Source organism: Serinus canaria, chromosome 2 (assembly GCF_022539315.1).
Source record: "Serinus canaria isolate serCan28SL12 chromosome 2, serCan2020, whole genome shotgun sequence".
NCBI lineage: Eukaryota > Metazoa > Chordata > Aves > Passeriformes > Fringillidae > Serinus > Serinus canaria.
In genome coordinates, this window is record NC_066315.1 from 63,257,929 (window position 1) to 63,269,687 (window position 11,759).

Genomic DNA, 11,759 nt, shown 5'->3' on the forward strand with positions numbered 1-11,759 from the left:
GAGCCTGCAGCAGTTACATTAAAACTGACAGATAAGGTGAGATGGCTGGGGCAGGGAATAAAGTCATGAGAGCAATTGTTTTTGTAATGAATATGTCAAGCTGATCCCATTTAATCTGTGTACTCACTTTCATTAATCTTATGTCATTTATATATTGGCTTATTTTTACATTTTCACCTCCTTCCATGAGGAATATGGATCAGAGCTGGGGATTTCTGAAAGGCAATTTTTATGTTTCTTTTGTGGGAGAAGAGAAATAAGGCCAGCAGGGACTGAGGATGCATGCAGTATTATTCAGTTCAAGCTAATTTGTTTTTGTTAACCTTTTTGAAATTTCACGGGTTTTGTGTGAATGCTGCAGTTCTATTGTGGCCACTCAGCAATTCACAGCTGCTACTAAGCTGGGTTTGGGCACTTAATATTAACTGCAGGGTGAAATTTTGGCCACAGAGACAGAATAGCACCAGCTGCCAGCTGCTGCTTACCATCTTGTGTATCCTAAAGACAGCCTGGAAGACCTGCCCCCAGTTCCTCCATTTCTTATATGCCCCACTCAAAAGATTGCTTCATGCCAGGGCAGCCTGACCCCTTTTTTCTGACCCACATTTTGCTGGGCTGCCAGAGCACCAATACATGTTTCATCCCATGCATGCTGCCAGGATTCCCAGCCACCACACACACCCCTCCATGCAACAACCTTCAGCTGGCCAGGAGGGGCACCACAGAACAGGCCCTGTGCAAAAAGTCTGAAGCAAATCATTTTCTCTTTCTGCTCAGTGGCTGGCAAGAGTCGGAGTTACTGCTGAGAGCATCTGAGCACACCTTTCCCAGCCGCTGAGAGCCTCAATTGCTCTGTCATCACCTTTCTTTCTGAGAAGGGGTTACTTCTGGGTCAGAACTCCACGAGAGATGTCAGAGCAGCAAAACCCTCAGCAGTTCCTGCTGACTTGCTTATGCAGCTCTCTGCCAAGTGTGCCAGCTTTTGTGACAGCCCGTGTAATCCATTGTCATGGTTTATCCCAGCAGGCAGCTAAACACCACACAGGCACTTGCTCACTCCACCCCCCAGTGGGATGGGAGACAGAATTGGAAAAAACAGCAAAATTCATGGGTTGAGATAATGACAGTTTAGTAAGACAGAAAGGGAAGGTATAATAACAACAGCACTAATAATATACCAAACAAGTTATACACGATTTTTCGCAACTCACCAAGCAATGCCCAGCCAGTTCCTGGGCAGCTTCCTGCCCCAGCCAGCTTTCCCTCCTAGTTTATATACTGAGCCTCTTGCCATATGGTATGGAGTGTCCCTTTGGCCAGTTGGGTCAGCTGTCCTGGCTGTGTCCTGTCCCAACTTCTTGGACCACCCCCATCCTACTTGCTGGTGGGGTGGTGTGAGGAACAGGAAAGTCCTTGACTTGCAGTAACCACAGCTTGGCAATAACTAAAATATTGGTGTGTTGTCAACACTGAGGGCTGTCCACAGGACACAGTTCTTTTACAGCTGTCCCTGTTCTAGCATGAGTCACACAGGGACTGCACTCCCTTTGGGAGTGCACACCTTTGGCATGTACCACCTCCTTTCAAGGGTGCCCCTAGCTGCATGTCTCCTCATGTGAGTCCAGGTGTGTCTCCTCTCTCAGTGGCTGTTGCTGTTTCATAAATACACTTGAGGAGAGGTGTCATGTGCTCCTCTGACTTGCTGAAAGTTTGGTGGCTCACACCATTTTTGGAGCCAGGTGGAACATCTCTGGAATGATGCAGGTCGTGGCCTTATCCCACACAGGTCACACTGGCCCCCTGTGTCACCTGAACCCTACAGTGTTTGCCCAGCACAGCACCCATGTGGGTGCTCATGGAAGTCAGCTGGGTGCTCATCACATTGGGTGCTCATGAATGTACTAACAGGGTGTTTGGACATAAATAATTTGGGCATGCATGCATAAACTGATTGGATGCTTATGCAGAAATTACTGGCTATTCATGCATGAATTAATTGGGCACTCGTGCATTAGTTTATTCAGTGCTCATGCATGAACTAATCTGGCACTCACACAAGAACACAGCAAGTCCAGAAATTTATGGCCTATATGTCACTCCTTGGGAAAGCACGTATTGGGGAGCATTTGGAAGGTTAATCCAATGTGGACTCTTTAGACAACATCACAGTCTTAATGTACATAAGTTAAAAACTCCATTTTTCCTCCCTGTGGACCAGCCACCAGGGATTAATACTGTAGTAGTTCACTTACTAGATGTCTCTCCTCCATCCTGAGCACTGTGTTAAAGGGATTAACATTTGGATATATACCCATATGGATACAGATCCCACCCCTGGGCCAGACTACAGCAATTAATAGTGCAGTGGTGTGTGCATACACGTAGTGAAATTCCACCCACGCTTCTCTGGGAGCCAGATGACTCCTCAGCTGGCTCTGAGCAACATGTTATCTCTTAAAAACCCCTTTCCTCTGGGGACAAGACTGTTTGGGTTAATGTTAGCACAGCTGGAGTATATATTAATCAGAAACTTCATCCCCTTATCCCTGTGGACAAGGCTGTGGAGCTAGTCTCACACCTCTGTTCTAGTGTGTTTTCCCCAGTATGGTATCTGCAGGTTACTCCTTGATCAACAGGACATCCCACCCGCTGACACTGGAGGAGCAATAGCAAATGTTTAGCTGTCAGAGCTTTGGGGCTGTGTCATTAGGTGTTCACCACTATTGTAGATCTTGGTCTCCAAAGGTTAAAGTGGCAATCCACAAGCTTTAGCTTCCTAACACCATTGAAAGCCACTGCAGGGACGTCTCCCAGGGGCAGTGGCCGTAACCATCACCTATTTCTGTATTTTTTCACTGAAAAAAGGACCACCAAGCGCTCATGCTCGTAGGAGCAATGTGCAGCTTATGACCCAGAGGATGCTTAAGCATGAATTAACAGGGAATTTACATTTACTGATAGTGCATTGATGCATCAGGTAACTGACCTGTCACGCATGAACTGAATGGGTGGCCATGCTCAAATGCAGTAAACCCTGCACTCCTTGCCCAGAACAGCATGCAGAGCTTGTCAGGGGGCAGGACATGGTAGAATTTGCACTGATTTCTGCAAATCCCAGACATGGCACTGTCTCTCACAATTTTGCAGGAAGCTCCCTGGAGCCTGAGCTCAACCTCCCGACTTTGACTGGAAGAGATGGGCATGGCCAAAAGCCAGGAACAGTAGCATGAGTGTCATTTCATGGGTGCAGCCTTTTACTTCCAGCACTGGAGCTGAAAATGAAAGCCTGGTAATGCGCAGCAGCACAGGCCATACAACAGACCTCTAAGCCTTGTGCAGTCTGCAAGATGCCAGTGGCACATCCATCTTCCACTGGCTACTCACTGCAGTGCTTATTTAAGAGTTTCAAGAAAGAGTCAATTACTCATCAGATGTAGGGAGATTAATCATGGCTCCTTACTCACATGGCATATCAACACTTTGCCTTTATCGTCTCCCTAGGGCTGTGACCTCACATTTAAACTAACAGGATGAAATATAGCCAGGCTCACACTGAAGTACCTCTACATAGCAGCTGTTGCTGTTGTTAATGATTCACAAATGGAGCTACAAACAGCATGCCCTTTCTTATACTATCCCCTGGAAACTTTTTTAAGGAAGACTCAAATAAAGCCACATTTAGAATAATGACAGACCGCTGCCATGATTTCTGCCTCCATTTTGTAGGGCAGAAGGAAAGCGTCTCCTCTTCCCTCCCACATCTGTCTTTGCCCCTCCCTTCCCAAGGCTTGCCTTTCCAGAAAAGCCAGTGTGCCAGGCAGAACAAGCTTACTCTAAAGTGTAGTGGGATAAGCTGCTGATCCCACTGATCAGCTGATTAAGGGTCTCTGCTACAGGAGGAATTGCTGAACATGGGGCTGGAGAAAGCTGGAGGAGGAGTGTAAGTTATTTGCCCAGATTCTTCCATCATGTAACTCTTCAGAGCTGCTTTTTGGGAACAGTGTAGTCTCTGCTGGCATGCACCAGCACTTGACAGTATTCACAGCACTGGTATTTTTCTGGCCTTTTTGCCTGGCACTGAATTGTGCTAGATGACCTTTTAGCTTCAAGGGACAGCTGTGCAGCAGGTTTCTGTAACAGGTTTCCCACTCTCTCTCTGTGAGCTCTGGAAAATCACATTGATAGGAGACAGCCAGAGCATTTCCATCTGTGTCTGATCAGTAATGCGGGACAGAGCCCAGGGGCCGTGAAGCCTCTGTAGAGCTGTGCTGGGTGGTGCCTGCTGAGAACCAGCTCCAACATTTCTCTATTTGAGTCTGGCCATTCCTTACGCTTTAAAGCTTGCAGCTCTCACAGTCAAATTTATTTCTCAATAAAGCTGGAAGTTCCACTTGCTTGTAGGCAGATGGTAGAGGGGAGGAAGGGGCAGATCTGTAAATAAACTTATGGAATATTGGAGCATCTACAAGATCTGTCTGCTTCTACTTCTCAGTGTTGGTGGTGAGTAGAGCTGAGGCATTTCAGTGCTTGAGAGCACCAAGCAGCAGCAAGCAGTAAAGCTGGGGGCACGTTTGTAAACTGCAGCCTGCAGAGTTAAGTTCCACAATTCTCCATTAAAGACACTCATGTTTTGCATCCATATGAATGCAGTGATTGATCTCTTCTCCAGGGCTTCAGAGGGCAAGACTGTGGAGGTACCATACAAAGGGGATGTGGAACACACCATCCTGGACATCCTCGGGGGGCTGCGCTCCACCTGCACCTACGTGGGAGCTGCCAAACTCAAGGAACTGAGCAAGAGAACGACGTTTATCCGGGTCACCCAGCAGCACAACGAGGTCTTCTCCTAGCCTAGGCCTGGGGGCTGGAGAGAGGGGTGGGGAAGAAGAGCAGGAAGGGCTGCTCTCTTCCTTTGCTTTCTCCTCCATGTTGTGTTAGTGGCAAACTTCCCTCTCAGAACAGCAGTGTCATAGCCATTGGCTATGGCCAGGATTTGGAAGGGGAAGGTCATGCTATTAACACAATGCCATTGATTCAAAATGCAATTGCCTCATCTTTTATTGTTGTGCCTATTTTACTTTTTAATAATTTCTTCACCTGTTTTTTTCCCCCTCTGATAAATAGCTGCTGAAACCTCAGTTAACAAAGAATTGGCTTGTACAGACATGGCTGTTAACGCCTGCACACATTCACACATTCCCTTTTCTAAGACTGACCTGTCAGCTACCACCACTTTCTGGCAGTGCACCTTTCAGAAACTGCAGGCTGTGAGAGCAAAAGATGCAAGGAATTGCATGGAGAAAAAAAACCCTCAAATTCTCTTCATCTTTTTTTTGGCTAAAGAACGGATGTTATGGCACAGATGCCAGAGGTAGATGGTAGATGAGGCCTGACTGCTGGTGACATGTGATGCTAAAAATGCCAGATGTCTGTCACTTTCAGTTCACAGGGCTGATGTTGCTGGTCTTATTTAAACCTCCCTATTCAATGGGCTTGCCCCTTCAGAGAAGCGGGCACTGAATGTTGCAAAACCATGCTGGCCCCCCTGCCCCCATCTGAGGAGATCATTCAGGTGACCACTTTTCAGAGCTTGCCTGCTTTATCATAAGTGCAGTTATTGAATTACCTGGGTTCCTGCTTTTACCTGCTCTCTGGGAACAGGTTTTTACGACATTGAAACTCAGAAACTGTAAGCCTGACAATGGGGGATGATTCTTTGTAGTCCTCTCTGTTCCCTTGCCTGCTCACATCCATTTAGCAAAGATCTAAAAACGCTGTGCAGTGCATTGTCTGTGGCCAGGTGGAGGAGGCCAGAGGGATCGAATTGCCTTCTGGTTATGTGGTACCACTCCTTTGCAGTCCTTGACATCATGTAAAGCAAGAGAGAGCTTTTGGCAGAATGGCCTGGTTGATTGCAAGACACTGTCAGGCTGAGATGGAGTTAAAGCATTTGCTCTAAAGGCAGTAGTGAATGTTTGAGACTCTGGGTAACACCTCAATAAAGTGTAATGGCCTGATAATTAATTGATAAATCACAATGAAAATTTCTTTGGAAATACACGTTGCATCCACATGAATACCACAGTAGCTTGATATGATAAATGATGTAAAAGTGAGCACCAATGAATTAATAATGCTTGGCCACTTACTTTAAACTGCTGCTGAGATCATAATGCAGCTGATGTTACTTCAGTATTTCAGAGTCTTACTTACTTTCCCCTCCTGTAGACATCTGTGGAAAGAGGCAGGCTTCCTTTGAAAAGCAAAAAAGTGATCTGTAGGAAAAGGAATAGCAAAGAGAAACTCTAGAATTAAACTCACACGCTCAGAAAGCCAATCACAAGGACTGGTACAGTTAACCATGCTGAGAAGCAAATCGAGGCCACAAGCTGATCCCTGGTGATTTTTCAGTGTGTTGTGCACATTAGAAAAAGCAGAGGGTATCTTCTAAATTGCCTGGTATTCTAAATGTCTTCCATTTAACATGTAGGATGTACTTCTTAATTGTGGGATGACCTCTTCCTCTGCTTTGGAAGAGAATGAGGGCCTTGATGTGAGCACAGGGGCTGCAAGGACCATTTGTCTTGCCCACACATCATAAAGAATGTGAATGTCGATTAGAAGCTGGCCCTGTGAATCCAGGCCCTGATCTCTGTTCCCTCCAGCCTGGAAGCATCATGTTAAGATAATGCCAGGCTTCTCCACCACAGAAAGGCATCATGGGCCACCTACTGCTCTCAGCTGCACTAGGCCCAGAGCAGGGGCAGTGTGACCTCTCTGCATCAGTACAGCTGTGGGACAGCACTGTTCCTCTATTTAGGTGATGTAGAGGGGAAGCAAATGGACACCTCTGTCAGGGGTGGGGTTGGACCACCACAACCCAGGCCTGACCACAGGTGTGTCTTCACACTGGTGCCTTCACATGTGGGAAGTGCAGCACTCGGCTGGTCTCATGCCCACTCTCACTATTGCTTTTCTACTTTTTTTAGCTACATTTCTAAGTGGAATTTAAGAAATACATATGCATATAAGAAAATATATATTTGTAAACATTTTTTTAAAAGATCATGCACACACCAAACCAAGCAGCTTCATGATGGCCTCAGAACAGTTTCTTTTCCAAAGGGGACGTGCTGGGGGCAAGGGGAGGCTGCCTCTCTACAAGTGTGGCAAATGGGGCCACTCTTCCGCCTCCTTTCCTTCCCCTCCTGCACATACCTCTGATCAGTGACTAATAGGAGTGGGACAAGCTATTCTTAAGCTGTCCTCAGAATTCTTCAGTCTGTGGATGACATTTGATGCCGTGAATGGCGACTGATAAAATTTTGATGTTAGGTATTTGGTTTTCTGAATAACAGGCCTTACCACTGTTTTGATAAGCAGCATGTTTTCTTTCATTTTCTCCTCTCCAAAAGTGAGCAGGAGAGAGAAATGAGATGCAGAAAGGCTGATCTGGTGGCATGTCTGCATCTCACCCAGTTATATGTGAATTTTGTTCAGGAATAACCACTAGCTATGTCAGTGCTCACCACTGACACCGTAAATGTGCAGCTCTGAGACAGGCTGGAAAATACCAAAAAAAAAAAAAAAAAAAAAAAAAAAAAAGGCACTTGAGTCCCCTTTAACACCTGTTTCTGTGCTGCAGTTGTTGCCCTGATCTTCTCTTAGCTCCAGGCCCTGTACCCTGCTCAAGCCTGCTGCCACTCCCACCAGGAACTGAGGCAGAGGGAACCAGGAACACACTTTGTCTGGCAGGATGGTCCAAGTCAAGACCACAACCACTGACAAATGCCATGTGCCATTTGTAGATCTACCTCACCTGCACATCTAACTGGGTTCTTTGTTACGTGGTGTCCTTTTGTGGGAAATGAAATTTTTAAAGTGTTTAATAATGCTTAATGTTGAGTCATTCTGCATAACCAGGTCTTCTTTAACCCTACACTCCAACCCCATCCTGTCCAGAGGAATGCTGTGAGTGTGACAGCCTGTACTGTAGGCCAGAGCCATGCCTGCTTTCCCCAGCCAGGCAGTTGTTAGCTCCCAAAAGCAGTGTTGAGGTTCCCACTGGCTCCACAGAGGTGCAGTTTAACATACCAAAGACTTACAAGTGGGGATGCTGAAAAGGACAACATTATTCATTAAGCAGTCCCTGCTGAGCATGTCTGCCTGTGGCTTCTTGAAACAAGGACACCTCTAACACCCTGGAGCTCCCAGTGCTGCTCTGGGGTTACCTTGCTGCAGCACATTTTGCAGGGTGGGCTCCTGCCCGCAGAGCCTGGTTACCAGAACTCTCCTTGGGAGGGAAGGGCTCGGCACAGGAGCAGCCTTTGCTCACTCCCCAGTGTCTGTGTGGTGGCTGCAAGGAGTGCACTGTGCAAGTGAACATCTCCCTGTAGCTGTGAGCAGTTGCTAAAGGGAGGAGCTTGAGATACAAAACAAGCCACGAAGGTCTCCATTCTGTGGGAGAAGCACATTCCCATCTGCTCATTGGAACATCCAGGCCCCATTGGCCATGGGGCAGGGGCTTTGGCTGTGCTTTGGTGCCACTTTCTTCTCTGTTAGGGCATGATGGGGTTGCATGTCGGATGGGGACACCCTGTAAATGTGGACTCCATATTTACAGGGTGTCCCCATCCTATATTCAACCCCATCAGGATTCATATTCTGATCCTTTATAAGGCAGGATCAGAAGAAGCCTCTTTTGCCTTTGGGGGAGCTTTTCCCATTTAAAATGTGCCTGTCTCTTCTTTCAGCTAGTCAATAGCAGGGGTAGAAAGGATGGGGTAAGGAAGAAACGTGGCAGCTGTTGGCCAAGGCCCACTGTGTTGGTACAGGTGCTTTCAGTCAAGGACATGATGAGAGTTTGAAGCTTTTCTGAACCAAGCACTCCCTACTTTATACCTGTTGAACTCCACTCTTGTGACAGAGTTGTTGCTGCAGCTTTCTGCGCTGTATGTACAGTGTCTATCCATCACCATCTCACATCCTCCACCAGGGGAAGGTGCTGTTTAGTTGTTAATACCAGTTTTACACCAAAAATTCTGTTTTGGAGCCAGGAGGGCTTTTGCAGCCAGTGCCAGATTTGGCCTTGTATAGAAGAGGGGGGGCGGGGGGGAGGGAAGGGGGAAAGGCCAGGGCTCAAGAATAGGGGTTTTCCCTTGCAGCAGCCAAGACCAGCAGGTGGGAGAGGGCCAGCCCTTCCCTGCAGGCTGGGAGCTGCCAGGGGCAGCGGGGTTGAAGCATGTCTTGAGTAGATGCTGGCACAGGTCTGCACTCAGGACAGACCATCCCCTGCAGCCTTAGCTTAATTTGTGGTCACCTAGATGCTTAAGCGAGCCCTCCCAAACATTTATTTGACCCAGTGTTTGCTGGCTAAAGCTTTCATACATAAATCAGATTGGAGTCCAGAACTCCCTGGCGTTGCCTGTGATAACTGTGAAGCGCTTCTGTGTCATTGGCCAAAAAGCTGCTGGGCTTTCAGTGTTTTGCTGCCCTGCTCAGCCCTGCTGAGATGGTGATGAGAGCACTGCCCCCCTTCCTCTGCTGTGACATCCCCGTCTGTGCTGCCCAATCATCCCAACTGCTCCCAAGTTTTGTTATGCAATAAAGAGATTCACCCTGATGGGCTGCAGAGCGTTTTATGGCCATGGGTGGGAGGGGACAGGCTGCCTTTGGGCATGACCACAAATAAAAGCCAATGCTCTCAAATGCATTGCCAGGGTGGGGCTGGGGGGAGGACCGGGCAGGGAATTAAATTGGGCAAATTATGTCCCTAGGAAAGCTCTCTCCCCTTCAGTCATAAAAGACAAAAACACACATTTGCAATTGGCACTGTTATTTTATTAGTACGAGTATACTGAAACAATAAACTTGTACTGGTATACAGACAATTTCTTTAAAACAATTTTGTTCAAATTTTGAATCAAACATTGTTTTATTATAATAATGAAATAATTTCTACCTAGAAAACCTGCAAGCACCATCAAAGAAAGGGACCATAAAATTCAATAAACAGACGCGAGTGTATCCTACAAATAGACACACCACCATTAGAAAATAGAATATGAATTCTTCCATTTTTTTTAATATTTGTTTTAAAAAAGCTAGTGCAAGTACAATATTTTACACTGGAATTACAGAGAGTATGCACGCATATGGAAAAAAGTTCTCCTGTCACAATAAAAGCTCTTAACTATGTCTGTATGCACTTAAAATCTTCTCCTCTTTTCAATAAGGTGCAAAACGTTATTCCCTCCCTATTTTCTCCTTTGTACTGGCCATGTCAGCTCAATTTCTCCCCAACACAAAGCTGCGATATCCCTTTTACTGGGCCTACACTAGGAACTACACTGGAAGTGCGATTTGCAACAACCCTCATTAGTAATACTAGACAATTAAAAAAAAAATTTACTTTAAAAACTACTGATGTCAAATGGCTGGACCTGACCCCGGCTCGGCCAAGCGCCACTGCCAGCTGCTGCCGGGAGCGGTGACATAGCTAGTACAAATTGGATTTCAGTAGCTCACCCAAACTGAAAAAGGTTGGGAAATTCCCCCACCCCCACTTTTGTAACACTGCAAAAAGAACAGTGTTCAACAAGTTAATACATTATTAAAAAAAAAAAGGAGCAAATACATACATTAGTGAGTTTCAACATTAGCTGACTGTCGTGAAGAGTTGCATCTATGCCTTACCAGATTAGTAACTTCGCGAAGCGCCTGGCTGTCCAAGCCACCTGCAGCCACCCCCGGCCTGTTTTTGCCCTCAGCTGCCCAGATGCAAACCCGGTGGACAGGAACAAGAATTCTGCAGAGCTTGTTCGACGGGAGAGTACCTGGGCCCTGGACTTCTAAAGCAAGTGCCAGGGTGGAATCCCCTCGCCAGCAGGTGTGAAGGGGCAGACCTGCACTGCCAGCAGAGCCAGTGGTCCCACCCTGGCTCCACCCTAGCTGAGGATCTGGGCCCTGAAGTTTCTGCCCACCACCAATCTCGTAGTACAGCAAGGACAGCTTCAACAAGTGACTCCGCTCGCTGCAAACAACACTTCCAATGCACACCTACTGCGTGGTCGAGGGAAAGGGCACAGGAGCTTTAACTGCTCAAAATAGAAACTAACAAAAAAGAAACAACCTTGGATGAAGCCTCCAAAAAATCCTCAGTGGAAGACTTGCGTCCTTTCAGCTAACAAGAAAAAACCTACGGAAACCTTAGAGACGGTTATTGTATAAATACTACCTGTTGGCTGAATGCACTTCACCGTAACACAACTGGGGCTGGTTTCGGAGTGCCCGGGGGTCACTTGCACAGGGCGAGCATTCCCATCCCCTGGACCTGCGGGAGCTGAAGCTTGGGTCACCTCCAGGGAGGGGGATGGGAGCAGCCAGAAACTTTGCCCTCTCTACCCTGCCACCAGCTCCCAGCTGCCCAGCTCAATCTTTGGACAGGAAAAGGATCTTCTCTTCAGAAACTGCTTTAGGATCCTCTCCTTTTGGCTTCTGAAAAACATCAGTCTTGCCATTGGTCAAGACCGTCACTGGAACCGTGTGACCAGCTGCTCCTGGCGCTCTGGCTGCAGCAGTGGGAGAAAGGGGCAGTGACAGGGGCTGGAAGGCTGGGCCGCCTCAGGTACCATTCTGCTGCTAGTGCTGGGCAAGCATACCTTGTTACAAGCACTTCTAGCTCAGGGTTGTACTCTTTGGATTTCATCTGGACCAGGAAGTGCTGAAAAAAAGTGGAACAGCATCCCCAGAGAGAGAAA

General features: G+C 47.1%; 1 protein-coding gene across 3 annotated transcripts in view; it reads left to right on the top strand.

Annotated features, from left to right (window-relative positions):
• Positions 1–9,622, top strand: part of GMPR (guanosine monophosphate reductase) — a 41,936-nt gene extending 32,314 nt beyond the window's left edge. For all 3 annotated transcript variants that reach the window (XM_009085673.4, XM_050971606.1, XM_050971607.1), the window contains exon 9: positions 4,670–9,622. In XM_009085673.4, coding sequence (XP_009083921.1) covers positions 4,670–4,850 — 181 coding nt within the window. In that variant the 3' untranslated portion in view covers positions 4,851–9,622. The remainder of the gene's footprint in view (positions 1–4,669) is intronic.
• The last annotated feature ends 2,137 nt before the right edge of the window (positions 9,623–11,759 follow it).